Source organism: Callithrix jacchus, chromosome 10 (genome assembly GCF_049354715.1).
Source record: "Callithrix jacchus isolate 240 chromosome 10, calJac240_pri, whole genome shotgun sequence".
Lineage (NCBI taxonomy): Eukaryota > Metazoa > Chordata > Mammalia > Primates > Cebidae > Callithrix > Callithrix jacchus.
Genome location: NC_133511.1, coordinates 31,692,856 through 31,717,695, shown reverse-complemented (window position 1 = coordinate 31,717,695; position 24,840 = coordinate 31,692,856). Strand labels below are relative to the sequence as shown.

At 45.0% G+C, this 24,840-nt stretch overlaps 1 protein-coding gene across 18 annotated transcripts in view; it reads right to left on the bottom strand.

Moving 5' to 3' along the window:
• Positions 1–24,840, bottom strand: part of NTM (neurotrimin) — a 974,035-nt gene that overhangs the window by 429,799 nt on the left and 519,396 nt on the right. For 17 of the 18 annotated variants that reach the window (XM_078339846.1, XM_078339847.1, XM_078339848.1 and 14 more), the window contains one exon: positions 14,138–14,222. In XM_078339846.1, the coding sequence (XP_078195972.1) occupies positions 14,138–14,222 (85 nt within the window). Of the gene's footprint in view, positions 1–13,950; positions 14,080–14,137; positions 14,223–24,840 lie in introns of those variants that run through there. The other variant, XM_054241749.2, reaches the window with a different exon arrangement.

Below are 24,840 nucleotides of genomic sequence, written 5' to 3'. Positions count from 1 at the left end.
GCTGGACTTGGGAGCATGTACCTGTGGTCCCTGCATCACTGCACTCCAGCCTGAGTGACAAAGTGAGACCCTGTTTCAAAAAAAATTAAAAAAAAGATGGGAACTCTGAAGGTGGCTTTCTCTCCTTTCTCTTCAATATTTTTGAATTGTTGAGAACAAGCCTACAAATCATTCTATCTATCTCTTTAGTGTGTGTCAATTAAAACACTGAATGTTAGAATATCTCTAGCACAAAAGGTTACACTAAATAAGTGACCTCCAGCCATTAATGAGCAATTTGTCATCTAAGAGGTATTTTCAGCAATTACAGCATGTCTTATGTCCATTATGGACATGTGCTAATTTGCCTCAAGGTAAAACTCTCCATCGCTGGTTTTTACATTCCTGCAGAATAAAGCAGACGTGTTACTTGAACCACAGATGTAAACAGTCAAGCAATTGAAAATCAAACATTTGAGACTTCCATTTGAAAGGGCCATGGTTCTCACTTTCAGACATATGCAAAAATCACCAAAGTCTTGCCAAGAAATTGTAATAAGTGCTTAGGTCTGGATTCAGAAACTACAGCTGTTTATTTCTATGCAGTTGAAATAAAAAAATATAAATTATAATGGTTGAGTATTGCATTAGATAGGATAATGCTAGCTATCGTAACAAATCGTCTCTGAACTTTCAGAAGCCCGAATACAAGTTTGGTTTTTCTTTAGGTAATAATTTAACAAGGTTCCATGCCAGCTGGTGGGTGGGGGTGCGAGCCCTCCTCTGTGCTGTCATTCAGGAATTTGACCGATGGAGCATCTGCCAAACAGGACACAGGTTTCCAAGGTAATTTTTGACATCAACATCCAGATGGTCTAAGGAGAAAGAGCATAAAGAATTTCACAGGCGAGGTTTTCTGGGCCAACCTACACAGAGCTTTAGCTCACATTCCTCTGGGTAGAAGTGTCACATGGTCACCTCTAAATTCAAGAGAGGCTGGAAAAGGCAGCCCAGTTTGTGCCCGGGGGGGAAATAAAAAACTTATATACGATTTGAGCAGCTAGAAATCTCTTCCTCAAAAGTAAAGAACGAAACAGAGCAGTATTCTCACTTCATAGCGTGGACCTGAGGCCTAGGAATGCTCATTTTCTTAGCAGCTGCACATGGTGCATTGGGACAGAGCCAGGACTAAAAGCCACATCACCTTGGTCCGAGACCACAAGTTATACGCCAAAAACAACACACTGTGCTGATACTTTTCAAAAACCACCCACCATCAGATGTCCGTGTAGCTGTAGAGTATGAACCAGCATCGGCCACAGCCCCAGGCTCCGTGCTCCGCACTGTGCATTTCACACATGGCTCCAGGGTCACGAGAGGCAAACCCTGCCCTCTGCCCACCACAGACTCATTGCAGGCCAGGTCCTTCCCCAGCTGTGTAAGGCTAACACCAAGTATAAGCGAGGTGCCAGGCACTGCTCTGAGTACTTCACACTTCACACTGGCCTGGAACCCCTATTAAGTTCCCTTAAATGATGATAAACTGAGTCACAGTGAGGCTAATCCATGTGCCAAAGGTCACAGACCCAGTGGCTGAGCCTGTATTTGAAACTGGGGATGGGAGGAGGGTCTGGCTCTAGACCCTGCACTTAATCATTATCCTCTAGAGCCCTAAGGCACAATTCTCTTAAAAAAGAAAAGCTAACATAAAAGATTGGACATTGAATGATGTGTGAAACTTCAGGCCCACAGCCTGATTTCTAGCTGCCACACACTTCCTTCCCTTCCTCCCAGGTTTGTAGGCCTTGAACAGAATAATCCTTATTCTCCAGTGTTTATTAGATTTTCCATAAAACTCCTTGTGAAAGTGGATATTTAAAGGCCCTTTAGATTCCACACGTGTAGACTTTATGAAGTGTGTCACATTGCCTGATGATTTCCTCCTCAACATCTCATTCCACTCTCTGACCTAGAAAACAAATGCAGTATCTGCTCACACACACCCTATTTGAACTCTGTTTAATAACACCCAATCCCATGCCAATACAGAGACAGAGCTGAGTTTCCTCTTTCTAAGAAAAGATAAATAATTTCACTATTAATAGCTTACTATTATTCCTAACAAACCTTTCATTCACTCAACAAATAACCTGTAATATATCCCATGTCCCAGGCAGTAATATAATCACTATAAGTGGGAGCAATAAACTCAGCAGCTTGGTGGACCCTGCATTTTAGGGGAGTAGTAATAAATAAGAAATAGATAAGTAAATAACAGACTTCTCTAGGTGTTACAGGCTATGAAGAAAATTAAAGCTAGGTAGAAGGATAGAAAGATGGGAGCTGAGAATATGGCTATTTTAAACAGTATGGTCTGCAAAGTCTTCTTTCAAGATGGGGTATTGCAGTAGATGCATTCAGTGAGGCTCTAGACACATAAGTTTATAGCAGATCTTGAGAGAGGGAAACACATTTTTTAAGTCAAGAACAGTTTTAGTAAGTTCCAGGAACAGCAGAGAAGTTCAGCGTTCTGCGTGCACATGAGTGAGGCAGCAGTGATGTGGGGAGTGGTATGAGGCTTAGGCAGGCACCAGGTGATGAAAACGCCTCTATGTTTACATTTCATTCTAGGTTTAGCCAGAAGCCACTGGAGGGGTTTGAACAGAGTCAAGTAATTCTTGTCAAATGGTAGCTGGGGCTGCTAGGCAGATAACGGACTCCAGGGTAACAGAAGTGGAAACAGGGAGACCAGATAAGGTGCCACCAGAAGAGCCCAGGAGAGATGGTGGTGGCTTTGCCCAGGGACGCAGCACTTGAGATGGTAAAAAGTAGTCTGATTCAGGAACACTTTTAAAAGAAAAGATAAAGGCCGGGCGCGGTGGCTTTATCCCAGCACTTTGGGAGGCCAAGGCGGGTGGATCACAAGGTCAAGAGATGGAGACCATCCTGGTCAACATGGCGAAACCCCGTCTCTACTAAAAATACAAAAATTAACTGGGCATGGTGGCTCACGCCTATAGTCCAAGCTACTCAGGAGGCTGAGGCGGGAGAATTGCTTGAAACAGTAGGTGGAGATTGTGGTGAGCCGATATCAAACCATTGCACTCCAGCCTAGGTAACAAGAGCGAAACTCCGTCTCAAAAGAAAAAAAACAAAACAGGATTTAGCAATGAATTAGAGGAACCATAGGAGAGAATGAAAAAAATCAAGGATCTACTAAGTTTGCAGTTCCTAAGATCAGAAACACTGAGGAGAAGGCAGGATGGAGTAGCTGGCCATGGTCCAATGGGCCTTGTGTCAAGGGCACTGGCTGGGAGGACCCAGTTTGAATGTCATCATTAAAAGGCTCTGTACATGAGCAGCAGGATACGAGGTCTGGAGGTCCGGGGTAAAGAAGTGTGGCAAGGAAGGGGCAGAGGGTAACAAAGCCAAGTGACCTTTGCTCCACTCTAACTGGAGATGTCAAGAAAGATGGAAAAAGAAATGTCCAGAAGCCATAATGAGTAGCAAGGAGGACATTTATCCAAGTTTCAGCCTCATGGTAAGCAAGGTATGGGAGAAAAACAGCCACTGTTGAGGACTCCAGCAGGGGAAATAACCCAGGGAACAGCCGAGTTTCAATTTAAGCAAAAAAGAAAAAAACATAAGGGGGAAACATTCAGGGAAGAGACTGGAGATGTAGAAATGCTGCTGGTGACTGATCATTAAGTCCAGAGGGTTAAAAGGTTTGGAGGACGAGGAAGAGGCTTGCAACTCGGTTAGACTGTTGGATGTCGGGATATGAATCTAGAAAATAATGCATGGCCCTGGGGTTGGGGGCCTGTGACTTCTGAGGTGGCTGTGATAACTAAGAAGATACAATAGGGTTTGTCCTCATGGTCTCTGAGGAATAAAAATGTAAGTATTTCTATCCTGATTGGCTTCTTTGAGATTTGCAATGGTGAGGCTGGGCTCACGACGGATACCCAGAAGCATTCTGGACTCTGGCACCTCCTCTGTGGACTGCAGTGGCTTGTGTCACAGTTGGGAACTGGGTGATCTAACCAGGCCTATCTACAGTGCTTTGCATGATGATGATGATGATGATGATGATGATGATGATGATTTAACAAAATTCTTTCTTTCACATGCAAATGTTCTAGTGTCCGAGTGCTGTCACGACACAGTACCAAAACTGGGTGGCTAAAACCGTGGGAATGTGTTGTCTCACGGTTCTGGAGACCGGGAATCTGAATCATGGTGATCACAGTGTTGGCAGGGCCCTGCTCCCTTTGAAACTTGTAGGGAAGATTCCCGCCTTGCCTCATCCTAGTTCCTGTTTGCTGGCAATCCCTGGCATTTCTTGGCTTGCAGATGCATCACTACAGCCCCTGCCTTTGCTGTTACTCTCTGTGCATCTTCTGTGTCTCCACATAGGCATCTTTTTACCAGGACCCCAGTTATATTGGTTTAGAGGCATGCTCTACTCTAGTATGACCTCACCTTAACTAATTATATCTGCAGCAACCGTATTTCCAAATAAAGTCGTATTGTAAGGGTATTAGAGGTTTAGACACCATCATTTTTTTTTATGGTGGGGAGATGGGACAAAATTCAACTCACAACTCCAAAGCATTGCTATGTCCAGCTTTTCTGTATAACAACTGCACTAAATTGAAAATAATTTGCATATGTTCTTTTTCTTACTTATTGCTTCTGATGGGTTAGAATTTTGGATTGAGCTCTCCTGACAGGTAAATTTGTCCAAAGATGATTATCCTGAATTTGAGAGCACTTTTTCACTCATCCAGCACATTAGAGACTGTTTGAAAACCAGAGAAGATCAAGAAACTATTTTCACACAAATACATCTTCCTTTGACTCCACGAAGCCAACAAAGCTTGTTTGAAGGTCGATTTCAGTTTTTTAAATTTTCCATCAGTCTGCTAGTTGATGATGTTTTCATTAAAAAATCTATTATTTTAAGAAATCCATCAGTGAGATTGTAAGAGTAGTTTATATGTTCATTTTGTAAGACAAATTAACCCCCCAAAAGCTTTCTAAGCCAAAACATTTCACACCGATAAGACAGCAAGTTGGCCAAATATACCCAAATAAAACCAAATAATTCAACAATGTGAATAAATGAGATTTAAGAAAAATCGATCATGAAAAATCAAGACTGCTATTCATAGTTCACTCCATTTAAATAAATTTAAGCCCTTTGGCATTGGGTTAAAATGGACAGGATTCCTCCTGTGATCCCGTCAGTGAATTTAGACATCAGTTTCTAATGCCAGATGCATTGGTCTTGCCCTAGACTTGACCAAAGGTAAAATTCTCAAATGGAAAGAAACCTCCTTCTCTATTTTCACCACACCGTGCATGTCCTGAGCCTACCTCCCAATAATTGGGTGATGTGAATGAAGCTCAATCTCTAACTGTTACAGTTAGAGAAAGCTGCAAGAGCCTCAAACCACCCCTTCCCCAAAACATGTTATCCCAACCCTTGTTTTTCACCATTTGACTCCAGTGGAATTATCATGGAAAATTATTTCTCCAAGGAAAAAGGGTCTGCCAATCCTAAATCTATGCATGAATTCACAGATAACCTGCTCCCCAGAACCTTCTGGATGAATTTTTCTCCCATCCATGTACTAACCAGGCCCGATCCTGCTTAGCTTCCAAGATCAGATGAGATCGGGTGCATTCAGGACGGTATGGCCGTAGACTGGATGAATTTTTCCTATAGAAAATGCATCTTCAGATCCATGAACTGTCACAACTGGCTATGCAACAATCTTCTTATGAAAAACAAAGAAATACCTTTCTTCTCACTCTGTCTTAGAAATTAAACATCTCAAGAGATGATCTGAAACTGAAGAATCTCTAAACAGATGTGTAGGAGAGGTGGACAAAGGGGGATTTCTCTACGGATCTTTCAGATTCAAGACGTGGTATATCGGCCAAAGTACTTAAGCCACAATAGTTTAAAATGAAAATGAGTATATGTGTGTATGTTATATATACATATATGCACACATGCATGTGGACATACATATATAGAGAAAGAAAGTTATAACTATATACTAAGCTTTGTGTGCGTTATCTCATTTCAAACTAAAACAACATTTTGAGATAGGTAATAATGGTCCTCTTTAAATGGAGAGTGGAGAGATTGCAAATTTCGCCTGCAATTCCACAAAGTGGCTGAGCCAGAGTTTGTAGATTTCTGTCTCCCGGCCTGTTTTCTTTCTAATCTACCACTCCTGGTGCATATGAATCAGTGAGGTCCTGTGCGTTGGGGATCTTTGTCTCCAGCGATTGTACTCCTAGTAAACTTCCCTGTTGCTTCCTTCTCTTTTCAGCTCACACATGCAACTTGAAAGTGCATCCTAAACTCAATAAATCCTTGGTTTCCTAAAAAATAATATTATTTGACCATCTATAATGACTTTGGTAGGATTATTTAGTTAGTATTAGTTATCTATTACACAGTGGGAACTCACCAACTTACTTCTGAGGAAGCAAAATGACCTTAAGTAACGCAAGGATAATATTCTATTTTACTCATCAGTGGAGACTTTCAACCCAAGATAACAAATCTACCATTACCATTAATTATCTTTTCTTACAAGATTCCCCAGGAGAGATGCCTATTACTAGTCAAAAAAAGAAGAAGGAAGCGTTTTGGAGCAGGTGCCTCCTGTCCCCCTGGCGCCATGGCATCCAGATGCACTGACTGGCTTGTGCAATCCTCCTAGTATTGAGCGTCCACCTCGATTGGTTCAATACCACATTCCAGAGAAGTACGTGGAAATGTTCATGGTATTATTAACATTATTAACTCTCTGTGAGAAAATCCAACATTGAGAAAGTCCAACATCTAATGCCAAAGACCAGTGGAAGAACCTAGAATAAGGGTCTTCCTCTGAACAAACTAGGGAAATTGTAGGATTCTGTGAGGAGAAGGGACCTCTAGGGGTTGGTTGGGTCCCTGTGTCTCCACGCCATAGAGAAAACGAAACCTTAAACACTCCCAAAGCCCTGTTTCTCACACATCAGGAGAGGGGATTCCTGTGCACCACGACAAGGAGGGACAACCAAACTCACTGGGTCTCTAGTGGGAGAGGAACTTGGCAATGAAGAATAGATGGGACAAAACGATACCAGCACTACGGAACAGAGGGAGACTGCCTGGGAGTCAGAAACTACCCATCCTGAGTCCCAGACTCAGCACCCACCTAAGCATGTGAGCTGGGAAAATACCTTCACTGTGCCTCTCAGGGCTTTGGTTTCCTGATCTATAAAATCAGCGTAATAATTGTGTCCACCTGATGGAGCATCTATGAGGAGTAAGTGAGGTTCTTCTGGTAAACTGCTCAGCACAGGACCTGACCCACAGGAAACAGCTGTCCCACATGGAGCCACAGTCAAAGCATAAGAATGTAAGGCGTGGTACAGACTAAACCAGCAGTCAGGAGAGAATATGGTGATAAATGTCAGCTAACTACATTGAAAGCATTCATAATCAGCAGGATGCTTTTGCCCTTACTAGGAAAATGTGGCTTTCTCTTCATCATGCAAAGTCCCAAGTGAGGGCTCACAGCCTGGGGATGGAGTGTGCCCTGGCTGCCAGCCCTCTCACCCTTCTGGAAGGCATCCTTGTGCAAGACTGATGATCACTACTCTCACTATCTGTAAAACCAGGTGGTTGACCTCCCTGATCTCTGCAATCCTTTCAAATTCAAAATGCTGTGCATGTAAAAGAGGGAGGAAGGCAACATTTTTCTGCAAAGCACTTAGGGTTTGGATGAGGGGTGTGAGAGCACTGAGCTGGCCCCCTGTAGCCTCCTCTGGCTTCCAGTGACAATTGGCAAACTCCTCCTCCTTCTGCCCCATGTTTGGTTGAGTTTTTAGCTTCCCATTTTAGTTTTTGGCTACTCAACGGCTGAATGTGCTTCCAGGAGCCTCCCTCTGCTGGCCCATCTGTCCCTGCTCCTCAGAGCCACAGGCCACCAGCCGGATGCCTGGCAAGCCCTGAGGCGAGTGCTCAGTGGCCGGTCCTGAGAGGGGGCAGGGCGGTGGCAGCAGCACAGGCTTTCTGAGTGGCATTGCTATTCTGGACGGGTGAACTCATAAACGACAGATCAATAGTTACGCCACCACAGCCACTGCCAGCAGACTCCGAAAACAGAAAGGATGGGCAGAGTGCTTTTCTGTGTTCATCCTTATCTTGGAAATGCTAATTTCCCTGGGGTTGACTGCATCATTGTTTCTTCAAAGTTTTAAGGACTGGGTGGGGAAGTGACCCAGCAAAAAGGAAGGCATATGTCATGGGTGCAAATATGAAATAATGGACACCCAACACAGCCCATCTCATCTGTGGCCTGGGCAGACAGACACAAGCTCAATGACTTCTATGTATTTGTAACCTGTCCCCAGCACCTCTGCAAGAGTAGCCTCACACAGCTGCCCAGACAGAAATGACACTGAGGAAGTAACATGCCTAAGGCAAGGACAACAGAAGACAATCCAGGAAAAAAGACACAGACTCTGAGAAGAAACGTGATCTCAGGCCTTCATTCCTGCAGTCATTCATGCAACTAATTTATTGAACATCTTCTATCTGCCAGACACTGCTTACACAGTGCTAATTAGACAGAGGACATCTCTTCTCAAGGAATTTACAGTCCCTTGGGGAAGACAAACCATACACAGATAACCAAATAATGAATGAGGTGCTTCAGATGGAGATGACTGTTCTAAAGAAAAAAATCCAGGATGATATGCCAGGGTAAGACTGGTGGTAGTCATAGAAGATTATTTTGATTTGGTATCAGGAAAGGCATGCAGGAGGGAATTCTGTGTGTGAGCTTAGGCCAAAATGGTAAGAAACAGCTGTCCGTGGGAAGACCAGGGTAGGGCTGTTCCCAGAAGTGGGATCCACAAGAGGAAATGCTCTGCAGCTGGAACAAGCTGTGTTTATGGGTGTCCACAACAGAGTGAGTAAAGGCAAAGACAGGGTGAGAGTCCTTCAGATTTTATTGGCAAATTCCATGGGCCAAGCCATGTGCTGCAGTGAGGAGGCAAACCTGAAGGAGGCATAGTTCTGCCCTCAAGAGTTGTGGAGTAGCTGAAGGGACTACCAGAGAATCCATCCTCTTATCAAATGAAACTCCACGCACTTTACATGACATGAGCAAGGGGCCACAGCTTCCTTCATCTAGAAGGTGACTCCCTGGGTCCTCTCAAGTATCAAAACCACATTATTCTGTGTGATTCCATGGAGTTCCATGTAAAAACTCAACCTAAATGGCATACATTTCTCAGACCTTCAATACCTAACTCACCCTGGAAAAACAACATCATCCAGTCACTAAGCCTATAGTCTAGAGGCAGGACAGAAGCCAGAGTTCAGCCTCTCATGCCCACCTACCAAGTGATCCCCAGGAAATAACGCACTTTACTAGTTGCTGCCTTAATTGGGGAAATCTCTGAAACAAGGAAAGCATTCATTCATTGAAACTGCCAAGTGGCAGGCATGTTGATGCTTAGTGAAGGTCTCTAAGTGAATGACACCCACACAGTTGGGCATCCGGGGCTCTCTGTTTCCTCACTGGATGTCTGCTTACTTCCACCCAGGAGCTAGAAGCTAGCACAGTCCTGCCCACCTACAGAAAGCCTTAGCTCCAACAGAAGGGCTCTGCTCCAGCCACAGCAGCGTGATTGCCCATGTTTTCATGGCGCATTCTGCCTCACAGAGTTCATGACCTCTTTGTCCACAGCCACCTTTTTCAGTTGGACCCAAGCCCCAAAAGCCAAGTCCAGGCCATATGCTTTTCTACACCCAAACACCCAGCTCAGTGCCTGACTGTGACCCCACCCAAATCTCATCTCGAATTGAAGCTCCCATAATTCCTATGCGTTGTGGTATGAGATAATTGAATCATGGGAGGGGTTTACCCCATACTGTTCTCGTGGTGGTGAATAAGTCTCAGAGGATCTGATGATTTTATAAGGGTTTCCCCTTTCTTTTGGTTTTCACTGTCTTGTCTGACACCATGTAACATGTGCCTTTCGTCTTCTGCCATGATTGTGAGGCCTCCCCAGCCACGTAGAACTGTGAGTCCATTAAACCTATTTTTCTTTCTAAATTACCCAGTCTTGGGTATGTCTTTATCAGCAGTGTGAAAACGGACTAATACTATGCCCTTCTTGAAAGAACCTCTCAATACATTTTTGATTGACCATAGTTAAAATTTTAAATAAAATGATAGAGGTATGTGGTAAGGAGATAAATTGAATATAGCTGGGGGATATTTTTGTTTTGTTTTCATTCATTTCGTTTGAGCAAGTATCTGCCAGACACAGTGCTCATGCCATGACAAGGCATGATACCTGCTTTCCAAGAGGTATCCTGCTTTGCAGCCCAAGGGAAGAAAGAAGACGGAGTTAGACAACATTGGAAAACAGGGTCTAAGCCAAAATGAATGGGGCAGACACAGAGTGCCACAGAGGAATGAGAGGAACACAGAATTCAAAGGTCCTGAACATTCCTGGGAAGCTTAGTGTACAAAGTCAAGGAGTGGAGTCCTGAGCCAGCATACCAACCTGCCACTGGCTGCTTGTGTGATTTCAGGTAAGTTCCCCATCTCTGGGCCTTAATGGGGAACAATTATGTCTATTTCAGAGTGTTATGAGGATTAATTGTTAATGTTTACATAAAACGTTCACACAGTAACAGGCCAAGGACAGTACTATTTATCTTATTAACGTGATTATTCCTAGTGCTTTACAGTCTGGCGTCAAAGCTTCCTAGCTGTGTCACCTTCATCAAAGGATGTAAACACTTCACACCTCAGTTTCCTCATCTGTGAAACAGGGATAATAATAGCTCCTACATCATCAGGCTGTTATTAGAGTTAAGTGTTAATATTATAAGGCTGAATGACAGGTTAGATGTTATTAAAACACTTAGATACTCCATAACACATAGTGAGCACTCAATAAACATTGGCTAATAGTATTATTGTAGATTCTGTGTTACCTCACTCTTTTAAGAAATATTCCTACAGAATGTCAGCAGGAGGGAAGAAAGAGTGGGGAATTACAAATTGTAATTCTTTTCAGGCTGTCAATGCTATGCTAAGTGAAAGGTTTCCCAATACCTCCACAAGGATCATTAGAGCTACTTGGAAAAGATAAAACATTTTTTTAAAGTTTCCTCACATTGGAATCTTCTGCTGAGCATTTACTCTTTAGGGACTGGAAAAGATCCTCAAAAAATGATATTGGTGAGAACAAAGCAGCATAAAATGAAATTAGAGCAAAAAGTCCTCTGCTGGTTATGAAGAAAACTACGTGCGTCACCATCATCACCCAATCACCCACAGGAAGATGGATATGGCAGCCTCCAGGCCACAGCACAGGTGTTCTGGTCTCCCCTAGTTGTGGTTCCTTACGGCTTGGTCATATGATTAGCCAAAAAGAAAAAAACAGAAGAGGAAGGAAAGACGGAGGGAAGGAAGGAAGGAAGGAAGGGAGGGAGGGAGGGAGGGAGGGAGGGAGGGAGGGGGGAAGGAACTTCTGACCCCCCTACACACACACACAATACAAAGCAAAAAGAAAATAACTCAGAACTCTGAACTACTAGATTGTTGCAACCTGTAGTCAGGTTACATGAAAATTATGCAAACAAAATACATTCTGAAATTCCTTCTTGCTTCGCTGCACACAGAACAAGAAAATGTAGGGCCTGTGTTTGAGACTTCAGGGGCTTCCACTCCACAAAAACACACATAGTAGGGCAGCCCTTTCTTGTTCTAGTGCATCAGAGTTTGAGAAGGAGGGCAATCCTAAGAGGCCTGAGCATCCTCTATACTGGTTGCCTGTTACACTTGGTGCCTGATTCATATCGTCAGTCTGGCCCATGGTCAAGGGCTGGTGTCGCTCAGACCCTAGGCTTATCTAATCCCTGTCCTGTAGTGCTCCATCCACTGTGAGGGCCTTTCTCTTGCATGTCAGGAAGACATTCAGCCCTTGAGGCTGGCACAGAATGGCAGAAGATGTTCCAGAAGGAACTTGGCTGGGTTGGGGCCAATTCAAGGGTCTAGAAAGGAAGTTCCACCATGTTCCCATCTCCATCCATACCCAAACAATACCACTGTGTGGAGAGCACATGTGAAAATGCAAACAAACATTAATGCCAAAGGAGATCAAGAGGAAGACCCACAGAATGAGAAAAAAGAACCATGGAAAGGAAGACAAAGAAAAATAAGTCAGCCAGTACATGATAATGTGATTTCAAACAGAAGCTACACCTAACCCAGGCCTGTCCCATGAGTCAGCTTCTGCTGAATGCAGCCACCCTCTGGACAGTCCTGATTTTCATAATCCTTGAAGACTACCTTCTGGAGACCAGATCCTGGCCTCTAAACAGAGGGTCTCTGTCTGCCAAGACCCACATGCTGTTTATTTGTCTTCAAATCTCTACAGAGCTACCTTACCTTTTCCTTGAAAAAATAAAAATCATCCCATTTATATCTAAAATGTTACCCACATGAAAAATCTCTCTGTCCCTGGGAAGCCTCCTAGCAGCCAAGGACTAGAGACAAAGGGGTCATCCAGAAAACATTAAACTTCTTGATTATTACTGCTTTAGACTTTCATTTTTGGTTTTTTATTTAAGTAGTCTAAAATCACTGCATATTTGTAACAACCCTGAAATCCATTTATAAAGCAGATACACAATCATTTTGGAATTAAGGGAGCTAGTTGCTTTATTTTTGCCCAAAAGAGTGGAAGAGGAGGGTCTCATGAGCCAAGGAATAACTAGGAGTTCACCAGAGCCATGAGGATCAGCTCTCCCAAGACAAAGGATCACTGGATGCTTGTAGCCCTGCATGGGTCCCTAAATTACACACTTCCTTTGGCAATGTCCTGATAATTCAGTTCTGTATTGACATTGCCTCCTCTTCAACATTTTCTATCCTGTAGATATTGCCTTAAGTATACAGTCCACAAACAACACAATCCTAGAAGAAGTCATCAGAAAGGCCACACAGTAGACACCGACACCAGGGTTATCTTTCCAGAAATCTTCATGTGCAAAGGACAAGAATATTGCCATGCCTTGTGGTTAGTTCTGTTGCTTAGTTTGGAAAACTTTATTTAAGAGGGTAGACTAAATCAAGGAGAGGCAGGGAAATCGTTCCCATGAACCTTCTTAACTTCCACCTCATGCTTATTCACTTATAAAATTCCAGAGAATAAAATTTCCCATTGCAATCATTAAGTGTGTTGCCCTCATAGGAGAGGTGTGGTTTATCAACACTGGAAATTGAGTTAGCATTTCAGCAGACAAGGTAATCAGGGAGATAGAATCATTCTACCTTACACAAAGCATAACCAAGATTATTCTTCTTCTCCACCCCAAGTGCCTGCAAGCCTTAACCCCAGAAGCCAGTCAGGACCCAACCCCACACTGAAACCCAGCTTCTCTTCAGTAGACGAGTTTTGCACATACTGTTTTGATGGAGAGCAGGAACAGAACACAGTTCACTAGAGTAAATGACATTTTCCACGGACATATCAGACTCCATGACTTGGGCCTCAGAAAGCCACGTTCAGACAGGAGAAAGCATCTCTGCCCACCAGCTCACGGCATGAAGGCACCCCAGGAAAGCCCCCCGGACACAGTCAAGCTCAGGACAAAACAGCGGCTCTCCCCGAGTGCAGGATCCAGGACTGGCAAATCCCCATGGCATGGGCGAGTGGGGGCATTCGCTCCAACCCAGACCCCTCCTTTGGGACTCATTAACTTCAGAGAACACTGCTCGCGGCGAGCCCCTCCAGGCCCCCAGTCACCACGGCCACCAGGGTCAGGCACAGACAGTGCCAGGGACAAGTCCCTCAATCTCAGCGACCAGCCACCCCTCACCCTCAGCAAGTGCCTGAGCTGCAGAGGCCAGTTTTGGGGGGAAAGCTCACCGCCAGAACCTCTGAGCTTTGCCATATGACCGCCACATTCCCGGGCAGAGCCCCCAGAGCAGCCATAAATTGTGCAGCCCAGGGAACCAGCAATCTATCCGCCAGCTCAGTGCACACACCTGCACCCCTGCCCCTTACCCCCACCCCATACAAATCATCAATTCGTAGAAGAATGTCAGCTCCCTACCTGAGGGTGGCGCTCTCCCCCTGCCGGACCGTCACGTTGTCCATGGCTTTGGGGAAGGTGGCATCTCCGCTGCGCACGGGCACTCCTGTGGGTACAAGGAACAGCAGCCTGAGAGACACGACCACGAGGCACTTCCAGGGCAGGAACAGGTACCCACAGACCCCCATCCTCGACAGCCACAACTTCCCAGAACTCCAGCAGCCGCACGGCACACGCCCCCCGGGCGAGCACAGGAAGTGGGTGGGGTGCGGAGAGGGCGCGGGGACTGAGCGGTGAACTAGCGGCGACCGGGAGGCGCGGGGAGGAGAAAAGCGCGCAGACTCTTCCAAGTCTAATCTTCCTCCCCCAAATCCGGCCTCGGCTTGCCCGCCTCGGAAAACCAGTTCCACCCAGCGCGGCCAAAGGGGGCTGCCTCCTCGCTGCTGCGGCCGGGAAGGTGGCCGAGGAGGGGGAACGCCAGGCAGGTGAAAGGTGTGGGCGCGTCTCAGGAGCCGCTTCTTGCCAGTGGCAGTTCAGACATGGCACTTTGGAGAGGAGTAAGCACTTTGGTACCGGAAGGGGACGGGGTGGGCTTCATCCAGCGGCCCAGAGGCGGTGGTCTGCAGTCCCTCAGTTCCCACCGGGGAAATCCAACACTTTGTAAGTTTCGGAGCCGGGTTCGCCACCGGAAAACAATCGGAAACAATAACCGATGGGAAGTAGAGCTCTCAGAGGCGCCTGGTGGCGCGCGGAGGAGACGCCGCGCGGGCTTCGTGCAATCCGGACCCGGGATCCTGCGGCAGCTGGCTCGGTCAACTTCCTCGAAGCCCAAATGCGCGCTGCAGCCGCCGCGATCCGGCCAGGCTTGGCGGGGCAGGGGCTGCGGCTGTGGCCGAAGAGGGAGCTGCCGGGCGGCGGGAGCGGACCGCGGCGGCCCCTAGCTCGCTCCCTCGCTCGCTAGCTGGGGAAGGCGCGGCGCAGCCGGCACCGGAGCCGCGCGGACGCCAAGCTCAGCGGCCGCCCCCGGCCTCCGCGCCGCCTTCCTCCCGGGAGCAGCCCCGACGCGCGCGGGCCCCGACCGCCGGGGTTGTCATGGCAGCAGCTCCATCCCTGACCGCCACTTTCTCCCGGTGCCGCCTCGGAGCGAGCGGGCGGGCAGGCGGCGCGGACTGCGCGCTCATCCCGGCGGGCGGGCACGGGGCGCGGGGCGCGGGCGCCCACCTTAACCCCCGCCGCGCCGGGCCCAGGATGTGCACCAGCCCAGCCCAGGCCAGGTTTAACCATTTCCCGGGTTCCAAGCGGGCGCTTCCAAATTAGGAAAAAAGGCGAAGTTACCATGCAGCCTTAATAAGCCTCAGACTGGAGACATCTTAATAAGGGTCACAAACTAATTAACTGGGAAAGGAACACCCTGCAGCATGCATACTTGCACCTTTAAAAGGATCAGATTAATTCCATTAGCATTCAGAGTAAATTCAGAGTGTTGGGAGGATGTTTTAGAAGAACCTCATAGTTATGCAGTAGTACAGCACCCGCCCTGCAGCCCCCTCTCAAAGCTGCTCAAAACCCCAGAGACTCAACACCACCATTCTAGAAATCTGCCATGTATAAAACGCAGAACCACAGAAGCCTCTTAGTGTGCGAAACTGGCAAAATCGCATCATCAAAATGTTGGTCAAGTTCAGGCGCCGACGTACATTCTTTATTCTTGTTTTGTCGTCATTTAAAGATGCTGGGCCTTCAAAAGTGCTCACTTGAGTGGATGAGTGTGAGCCACTTGCTGTATTTATACAGTAGGCTCCCAGGTTTCCTGGGCCTCACACTTTCGCACAGCTGATTTCATCTTTAAGAGGTGTGTTTCTCAAATTCTTGAAACCCAGGGAGAGACTGGAATTGCCTTAGTCCCTGTCACTTCTCTCTGGCTGCTGCTGGACCTCCTGTGTTTATATTATTATTTCTCCCTTAACTTCGACTCTGAGGGAATGGCCTGCGTTTCCCTTCCCCCGCTAGGCCTGGTCCTTGTGCTAAGGGGAAGCACAGAGCAACCCAGCAGGCGTAGTGGTGGTGACATTAATAATGCTGCCTTCTCAGGGATTTCCAGAGCTGGGCTCCAGCACTGACCCACATTCCCCTTGGGGATAGAGAGGAGACAACAGTAGCTTTGGTTTTCCCCTAGACTTTCTATCAAACACATCCAGGAAGCTTTTTTTTTTTTTAACTGTTAAATAACAGAAAAATGTTCTTCCAGAAAGCCATCCAGCATCAAAAGCCATCCAACATCAAAGAGACTGAACTGCTATTACTGAGTCACATAACCGTAAGGGTCTTGGTACCATACTCATTCTGGCAACCTTGCAGCAGTACCAATCACTTACATGTAGATAACACGTTGGAGAAGGCACAAACATTTCACCAATCAAATCCCCCTCACACTAACTATAGAGCTAGGACAGAAGTAGAGTTTGGAGAAATGGAAACCACACTCCTGGGTAGCTAAGGAAGAGTGAGAAGGCTTGCCTTTCCATTATCATAGTTGACCGGAAAGCGCTCAGCCAGCAAGAGTGGGGTGACTTTACAGTGAAGATCTCAAAATAATTTGCATTAACTCTTCATTGGGCCAACTGGTCCCCCCTCTTCTCTGGTTACTTTCCTGTTATTAAATTCTCAGGGAAACTCATCTGCTACTTTTGGCCACCAGGGATCATTTGATACATAACAGCAAAACTATCAATTGTCAACTTATGGCTGCAACAATGACTTTACTATCAGGAATAAACAATTACATCTGTGGGAAGAGGAAGATGTAAAATAAAATATAATTTGTTTATATTTTTGAAAGGAAAGAGGACAATTAACCTATTTTAACACCAGTCCATTCTTGGAAGATTCTATTGTGTCTCCATTTTCTAATGGGCAATTGTGGAAATAGGAAATTTAATAACTTCACCGAGTTAATATAACTATGATGATAGACTAAAGCTGTGAGATGATGTTTGCTGACTTTCAGTCTGCTGAATTGGGGCTTCTTCTCCACAAGCCAGGGAGTCACCTCTAATAATTCATCCATTCATTTCAACCATCCTTGATACTCCCATCTCCCAGCTCCTCTTCTTAAACACATCCTTACCACATCAAGTGGAAACAAATGGTAGTCATGGAGAAAGGAGAGGGACTCATTCTGAGCTTCGGAGTCATTTCCCTGCAGGCTTGAGAATGGCAGAGATGATTCCTTTCATGATAAATGCTAATCCTGGTTCTTGCACCTAATTTCCAGGTAGGTACAAATGAGCATTAGTTTTTGCATCTAGGCATGTGGATAATGACAACAAGAGGCTTTCCCAAGGGGCTCACGTATACGATTAACTCTACAGGAAAATAACTTAGAAATCCATTTAAGATGGAAGATGCTTTATTAATACATTTTCCTGCCACTGCTTCATTAGTATGTCTGGGCAGGAAAATAATTCTTCTTACAGGCTCTTTGAGATGTTCACTTTCTACCAGTCTGCGTGCAGTTGATCTAAGACAATCAAATCACCTTTGTCTCTGGCCATGAAGAGAGAGTGCTAAGCTTAGCACTAAGCTTAGCAATCCAGCAGTTGCAGCAGAAAACCCAGCCAGCTCAGGTAACTTACAGGGAGGACATAGAAAAGGCACTTGCAACCTCATGCCTGCTTCGTGGGCCCAGGGATCCAAACTTTATTCAAAAACAGAAGTTTAGAAAGTGGTGAAAGGTCAGAGATGCCCACACAATTAACAAGACAAAATCCATTTTATTCACACTGGCTATTGAAGTATTTGAAAAGATGAAGATCAAAATCATATGTCAACTCCCTTCCATCCCTTAATCCCTAAATATAACCAACACTTAGTGACTTATCTTATATCTTGTCTCCTGCTTCATAAAACTGCTGGATCTATTTTATTTTTTCCAGCATATCCGAGTTAAAGAAAAAGGATGACATTCAGAGCAATTTCATTATTTGTGTTCTTTATAGAAACAACTTCCTTTCTGCCTTCTTGAAAGCAGATTCCTAATGAGCGCCCACCTCCACCCTCTTCTCCACCATCTCCCTCTCCTTCCTCCCTTCCTTCTTGCATACACATATACTGTACACATAAATCAACTTGTCACAGCTTGTCTCTGTGCTGACAGCTGTAATTGCTTCAGGTTATAAAAATATCTATAGGACAATGCCTTTCAAGCTCACAAACATGTACACACATACAACACTCCCTCAGTAAAAGGAAACAATCATATTCCCTTTAATAATCCTGGGACAGCAAAGGAGGGAAGAGCCTGACAAGCGAACTCTGGATGGTTGGGGGGCAGGTGAGGCAACAGTAGATGGAGACTTCAGGCAGCCCTGGCATTTGTACGCTGAAGCAGGGCTGGAGCAGAGAAGAATTCTCAATGAAAGAGAAATTAGTTGTTGTTTTTGTTTTGCTCCACGTTAGCCCAGAGCAAGCCAGGGCCAGCTAAAGAGCTGTCACTATTCCACACACACAAGAGGCCAAAAGAGGAGCACTAGCTTAACAAATGCCAGTTCTGCTTCTCCTTGACTAAAAAGGCTAAAGGCCCCCCTCTCCTGGTGGAGATCTCAAATAGGAGTGCAGGCGAGAAGATGGGAAATGCAGGGCAGTTAGAGTGCGATGACATCAAATAGATATTGGAAGATTGAATCAGAAAAGGCAGCGTAAATCTGGATAAAGAGATGCCTCTAGGGCAGTAAGTAGGGAAGGACTGGGAACTGGAAAAATATATGCTATTTTTTGCTCCTCTATGAATACAGGATCAAAATAAAATCATGGTTCATCTGGGCTATAGTCCAGCGTGTTAGGATTTCAGCAGAAAGAGCAAAAGGGCAACTTGAAAAGGGGAAAAGGGCTCCAGGGAGAGAAAAGAGGTCACAAATAGAGAGAATTGAGAAGGAGGATATGAAGGAATGGCAAAGGCGAGGCTATCTCTGGACTTTAAACCCATAAAACTTTACAAGAGATGCATAAAGCAGAGAGATGGTGGGTAGAACAATCAGAGACAGAGAAGTCGGGGAGCAGAATGAACCAGCCAAAATCAAAGTGCCAATGCCGTGAAAGGCAGGTGCCCAAAGGGGACAGCCTGAGAGGCAGGGGTCTTTGGGGCAGAATCTTTCCTTTTCATCTAAGCTTTGGTTCATGAGATAACCCTGGACCCAGAACATCACAGAATGATATACACAGAAGGGACCTTGGAAAGATTTTTAGTATAATCCATTCATTTCATAAGAGAAGAACTGAGCTCCAGAAGGGAGCAGTAGTGATTATAGGAGCATAAAGCTAATAAACTGACCAATCAAGACTAGAACTCAGAACTCCTGACTCCTACACCAGGGTTCTTTCTACTCTACCTGTCAGGTAAGAACAATATGTAAGAGCTAACCAATACAGTTAACTCCTGCTGCTGCTTCATCTGTGGCCAAGAAAGAGACCCACAGAAGACAGATTACCATGATTGTCCAGGATAACTTTGGGTATCCAATTATTTGGTTGAATTCAAATTAGGTAATAAACCAGCAAGTAGATTTTGAGTTCTTCATGTGTAGGAGGAACTGGGTTGAGAGGTACAATGATAAAGACGTGGCCCCTGCCCTTGAGTTGCATGTGGTCTAGGGCTATTGGGTTTGTCAGTGGTTTCATTTCTATTAACATTCATGAAAGTTACAACGAACTCCACCCTGCACTCCCCTTTAAGCCCTTGAGAACTTTCTCATTGCTGGACAAATAAGCTGAGCTCTACCTAGCCTGTGGGAAGCAATTTGTCTCATTACGCTTGTCCAGATTCCCAGCCACAATCTTGGTTCTCTAGCTTCATTGAAAGGGGCATTCAGAGGGGTGGGTGCTCCGAAGGACTTCTAAATATCAGGGAGCCCTTCATCAACTCAATAGGGCAGTGAAAGCAGTGAATGGGAGAGATAAAGGCAAAAGTAACATGGGCATCCCTGCATAAAGGACACTTCCAGCAGGGAAGATAGACATTCAACCAAGAATTTTATGAAATAGTGGATACAAGTGTGATGAATGCTGTGAGCAAAAAAAAATGGAAGAAAAGATAGGATCGAAGATTCTTTTCATGTCTGGAAGATCAGGAAACTTTTCCCTAAGGAGATGATGTTCAACTGGACTTAACAGTGAGGGGGGAGATGAAGGGATGGGTAAGCATGGGCAGGAATCTTGTGGATGGCAGAGGATGGCACAGACACTACATGACCCAAGACGGGAAGGAGCATGAGCAGAAACTGCCTCGACAGCCTCAGCTGATGTTCATGCAAACTAAGGATGGGCACCTCGGGAGTGCTCTGTGTCACACCGAAAACCACCAATGCCATCAACATTCTGTGTTCATGCAGTCATCGATCCATTCAGTACATATTTGTCCTGTAAGCACCGTGACCTTGGGTTTTAGATTCAGACAGACCAGAAGTCAAATATTCACCCTCTCCATTACTAGTTGTGGGACCTTGGGGACATGACTTAACTTAATCTGTAAAACAGTGGTTCTCATGATACCTACTGCTCAGTGCTGCTGTGAAGACGAGAGGGGGAAGTAGCTGCAAAGAGTTTAGCACAGGCCTGGCTGCTCCCAGGCCTCTCATGCTGGGACTGGAAGGAGCTGCCATTGGCTGTGCTTCCCTCATTCTGAGTCAGCCTACAGTTAACATTCGTGTAGAGAACCCAGGAGCAGATGCCTAAGTGCAGGCCCTGGGAATGTTCTTAGGGTTCACCGCATAAGGGGGACAGAGCAGGAACATCATGCTGAGATGCAATCAGAGAGAGGAAGTAGCACAGCCTCTAGACCACCCAGAGCAGGAAGAGCTGTGCCCCCGCCCCCCACCACCAGCTCCCACCTACTGTCAGGCTTCTGTTCTCCAGGCCTGTGGGAAACAGCCTGTGCTTGGAAAAGAGGAGACAGCTTTCTCTTTTAGTAGCAGCCTGGGAACTTTGATTTGCCATGTTCACCCAGTACAACAGAAAGGTAGCCAATGAACCTAACAAAAAGACAGGACGCCTTCGTCCCATTAGAAAGTGAGCCACAATGTCTGACCTCCTTCCATGAGCTTTTAAGCCCTTCATTGCTTCTAGGTGCCTGATGGCTGAGTCCAAAGCTTCCTTGATCACGCAAGGTGCAACACGCTCAGGTCTCCATCTTAGACGAATCACTGGGTAAAAACAACCCGGGACTGCCTCATCTCTCGTAATTTCTACATTCAAGGATTGGCCTTGTAACCTCTGTGGAAGAGTTAACCTGCAGATATTCACCTACACGCGCACACAGCACCAGTTCTAACGCTTCCAAGCCCTGCCCAGCCCGAGTAGGGAAGTGGTTTCTCAAACAGAAAGAGCCCTAGGAATGGCAATTTTATCAAGTACAAATTTGGAGTTTAAAACCCCAAGTTCACTGTCAGAGGAACCTGACTTGCTTCGCCCCCTCTGCTCCATTCTCCCTAAACAGTCACCTAGAACTTTAGTCTTCATTTGACCTTTTCCTCTCATTTTCTTTAAAGGTTTTATTTCTTGTTCCCCATCCAAGAACAGGAGCAGACAAAGTAAATTTTAATGACATAGAACTTGCATAATAACATATGGGTTGAACTGAAATTTTTATTGGAGGTGACGTTTGTGCAAATATATTTAGTCAACCAGAAGACATGAGTTCTAGTGTCACCTCAGCCCATCATTTTGTCACCTTACAGAAGTCACTGCTGATTTTTGAATTTTTGGCTTGTTTTGGATTTGTCCAAAAAAAAAAAAATTCATGATCTGTGAGTCACTGAGAAGGTCTAATGACTAATTCACTCAAATAGGTTAATGCACTTTTGCAGAATTGAAGGAAAACTTTCAGAGTACAACGACAGCTCAGTAAGAGGCTGGGATTCAGGGTCTGGAATTCCAGCCCCAATCTGTCCCTTACCAGCTCGGTGGCACAGCCCTGCTCTCTTTCTCTTGCCTTCTAAACGGGAGTTTGGATGAGATGACTTCCCAGGACCTTTCCAACTCTAATAGTCTAGGATTACAATGCTTCTCAACACTCTTATCAAATTCACTCATCAATCCCTCCTGCACAGAAATGGCCCTTCTCATATAGCTTTCCACTCTTCCCATTCATCTAGGTAACCACTTCAGAGTGCAGAAAACTGTTGTACAAAAGTAATTAATGAGCTGCCCTGGATCTGAGGCAAACGATGGAAGAGTCAAGATGATTAAAAGTCTTCCAATAAAGGGTTTCTTTAAGGAAAAGAAAATCCCACAATGCAACCAGCAATGTTAATCTTCAATAAATATGCTGTTAATATTTAACTGGCATTTATTTAAACTTACAGTAACTGTCCTATTAAATCTAAATTAATTGCCCATTTGGGAATCTTCCCCTAAAGCCTAGCTGGGACATGGCTGTCTAGATACAGTCTATGCTAGGCATTCAGCCATAAAGAGAATATTTAAACCCTCCTTCCAGGACTGGGCTATCACAATATCCGGGTTAGAAGGGCCTTAGAGGTCTATTGGACTAGTTACATAGTCCGTCCTTTAACTTTCTGAGGCCTATTTTTTTTCTTTTCTTCGTAAAGGAACTTTTCTGTGTTTCCAGTATCTACCTCTTTCCCACTCTTCTTTTCATTTGGATTCTCTCTGTCTATCTTTTCTTAGTGTTTGTTTCCTCTGTACCTCATGATTTAGACTCATTCTGCTGAGTTTTATCTCAAACCTCCCGGGTTTCTTAAATAAGCCATTTATGCATATGTTCATAGCAAATTCTGTACACACAGATACATATACATACATATAATTGTATGTGTCACAAAGAACATTTTGTAATAGCAGCTGGATATAAAAGGCTAAGTGCTGTGAAATAATTCCTGAGTCACGCTGCTTTAGAAGGGGCAGCAAGAGTGTAATTGCATAGAACTGATCTTTGCTATCCCCGAAATCAATCAATGTTTTTTATTAGAAGGGTGGTCCTGGCTGAACTTCTGTGATGTTATTTTGCTGTGATTGTAAGCCATTTACATTTCCACACCAAACATACACAGACACACCACACTGGTTTCATCAGATGAGTCGACTGCTGAGATGCAGATTTCAAACAAACACCTATTCAGATGGGTTAGTGTTCAAACTGAGTTAACTCTAACCCAGTGCATCAAGGCAGAATCTGAACTTTCCTCAGGGAAGTGGGAACTGGATAAGACTAAAATTATTCACTCTAAGGTTCCTAAATGTTTAGCTCACTGAGCTTTATTTTTATTTATTTATTTATTTATTTTAGCCAGAGTCTCACTCTGTTGCCAGGCGCCAGGCTGGAGTGCAGTGGTATGATCGTGGTTCACTGCAACCTCCACCTCCCGGGTTCAAGCAATTCTCCTGCCTCAACCTCCCGGGTAGCTGGGATTAGCTGGGATTACAGGCGCATGCCACCACACCCAGCTACTTTTTTTGTATTTTTAGTAGAGATGCGGTTTCACCATGTTGCTCAGGATGGTCTCTATCTCTTGACCTTGTGATCCACCCACCTCGGCCTCCCAAAGTGCTGGGATTACAGGCATAAGCTACCGCACCCGGCCGAGTTTGATTTTTAAATGTTCACTGTTTGCTTTGGAGGGCCTGGGACAGGAGTCGCGGTATGGAGGCAACAAAGCACCAACGAGGAGCAGGTGGGCTGGTGGGAAAGTACCCACACATTTTAAGAAAATAAACACACTCTCCACTGTTTGCTCGTGGAAGGCTTGGATTTGTACTGCCCTAGATGTTAAGCTTCTATATATGTCTAGCTAAACAAATACTCGAACCATCCACTTCTTTTTTTCTTCTTTATTTCAATTTAAAGCATCTTTATTTTCTGACTCTGACAAATTTATTGACTCTTACAAAGAAATAACAAATGCATTTCTGCATGCTTGTGAGTCACTGTGACTTTCACCTTGTTGGTCCACCTGTACGCATGACCATCATGAATTCAGGGCTTCTCTAAGTAAAGCAATGGAGGATGTCCTTGGGGCATTCAGCCCTGTGCTTCCTTCCCAGTCTGGGGTTGACATGGGCAGTACCTCCCAGAAAGCAAGGATTTCCCTAAAGCTTTGGTATGCTTTCTTTCTCTAGCTTACCACAAAACTACGGGTGGTGCTACAGGTCATGAGAAAGAAGGAGCCACTTGTGAGTGTCCTGGAACTTATGTGCTGTTCAGGTAGCTTTGAGCCTGGGGGAGGCAGAATTTGGAAAATGTTATCAGTGTGCATGTGAATAAGCCACAACACATGAAATCATCTACCTTGGCTTTCACGACGGTTTTGACAAGGTGTCTAGATCACAGATGCCTTTTTAAAAAGTGGGTAATAAGAAGACTATCTTTTTTTTTTTTTTTTTTCAAAAGCAAAGAATTGCTTAAAGCTAAGGTATAAATCAAGGATAAATTGACATGTTTCTATATGGGGAAGTATTAATACTAGATTCTCCAAGGGACAGTTGCTAGGACAAATCAAATTAAATATTTTTACCAATGATCTGTCAAAGGGAATTCATAGAGAACTCTCCCAAATTTGCAGAAGACCTTAGATTTCCTTAAGAACTTGTATCTTCAGCTGACATGGATGAACTGCAAATAATTTAGAAAGTTCTTTGGATATGTGGAAAAATGGGCAAATACAACAGAAGATACTTCAGATACAAAAGATATGCATTTAAGATGCTGGCAT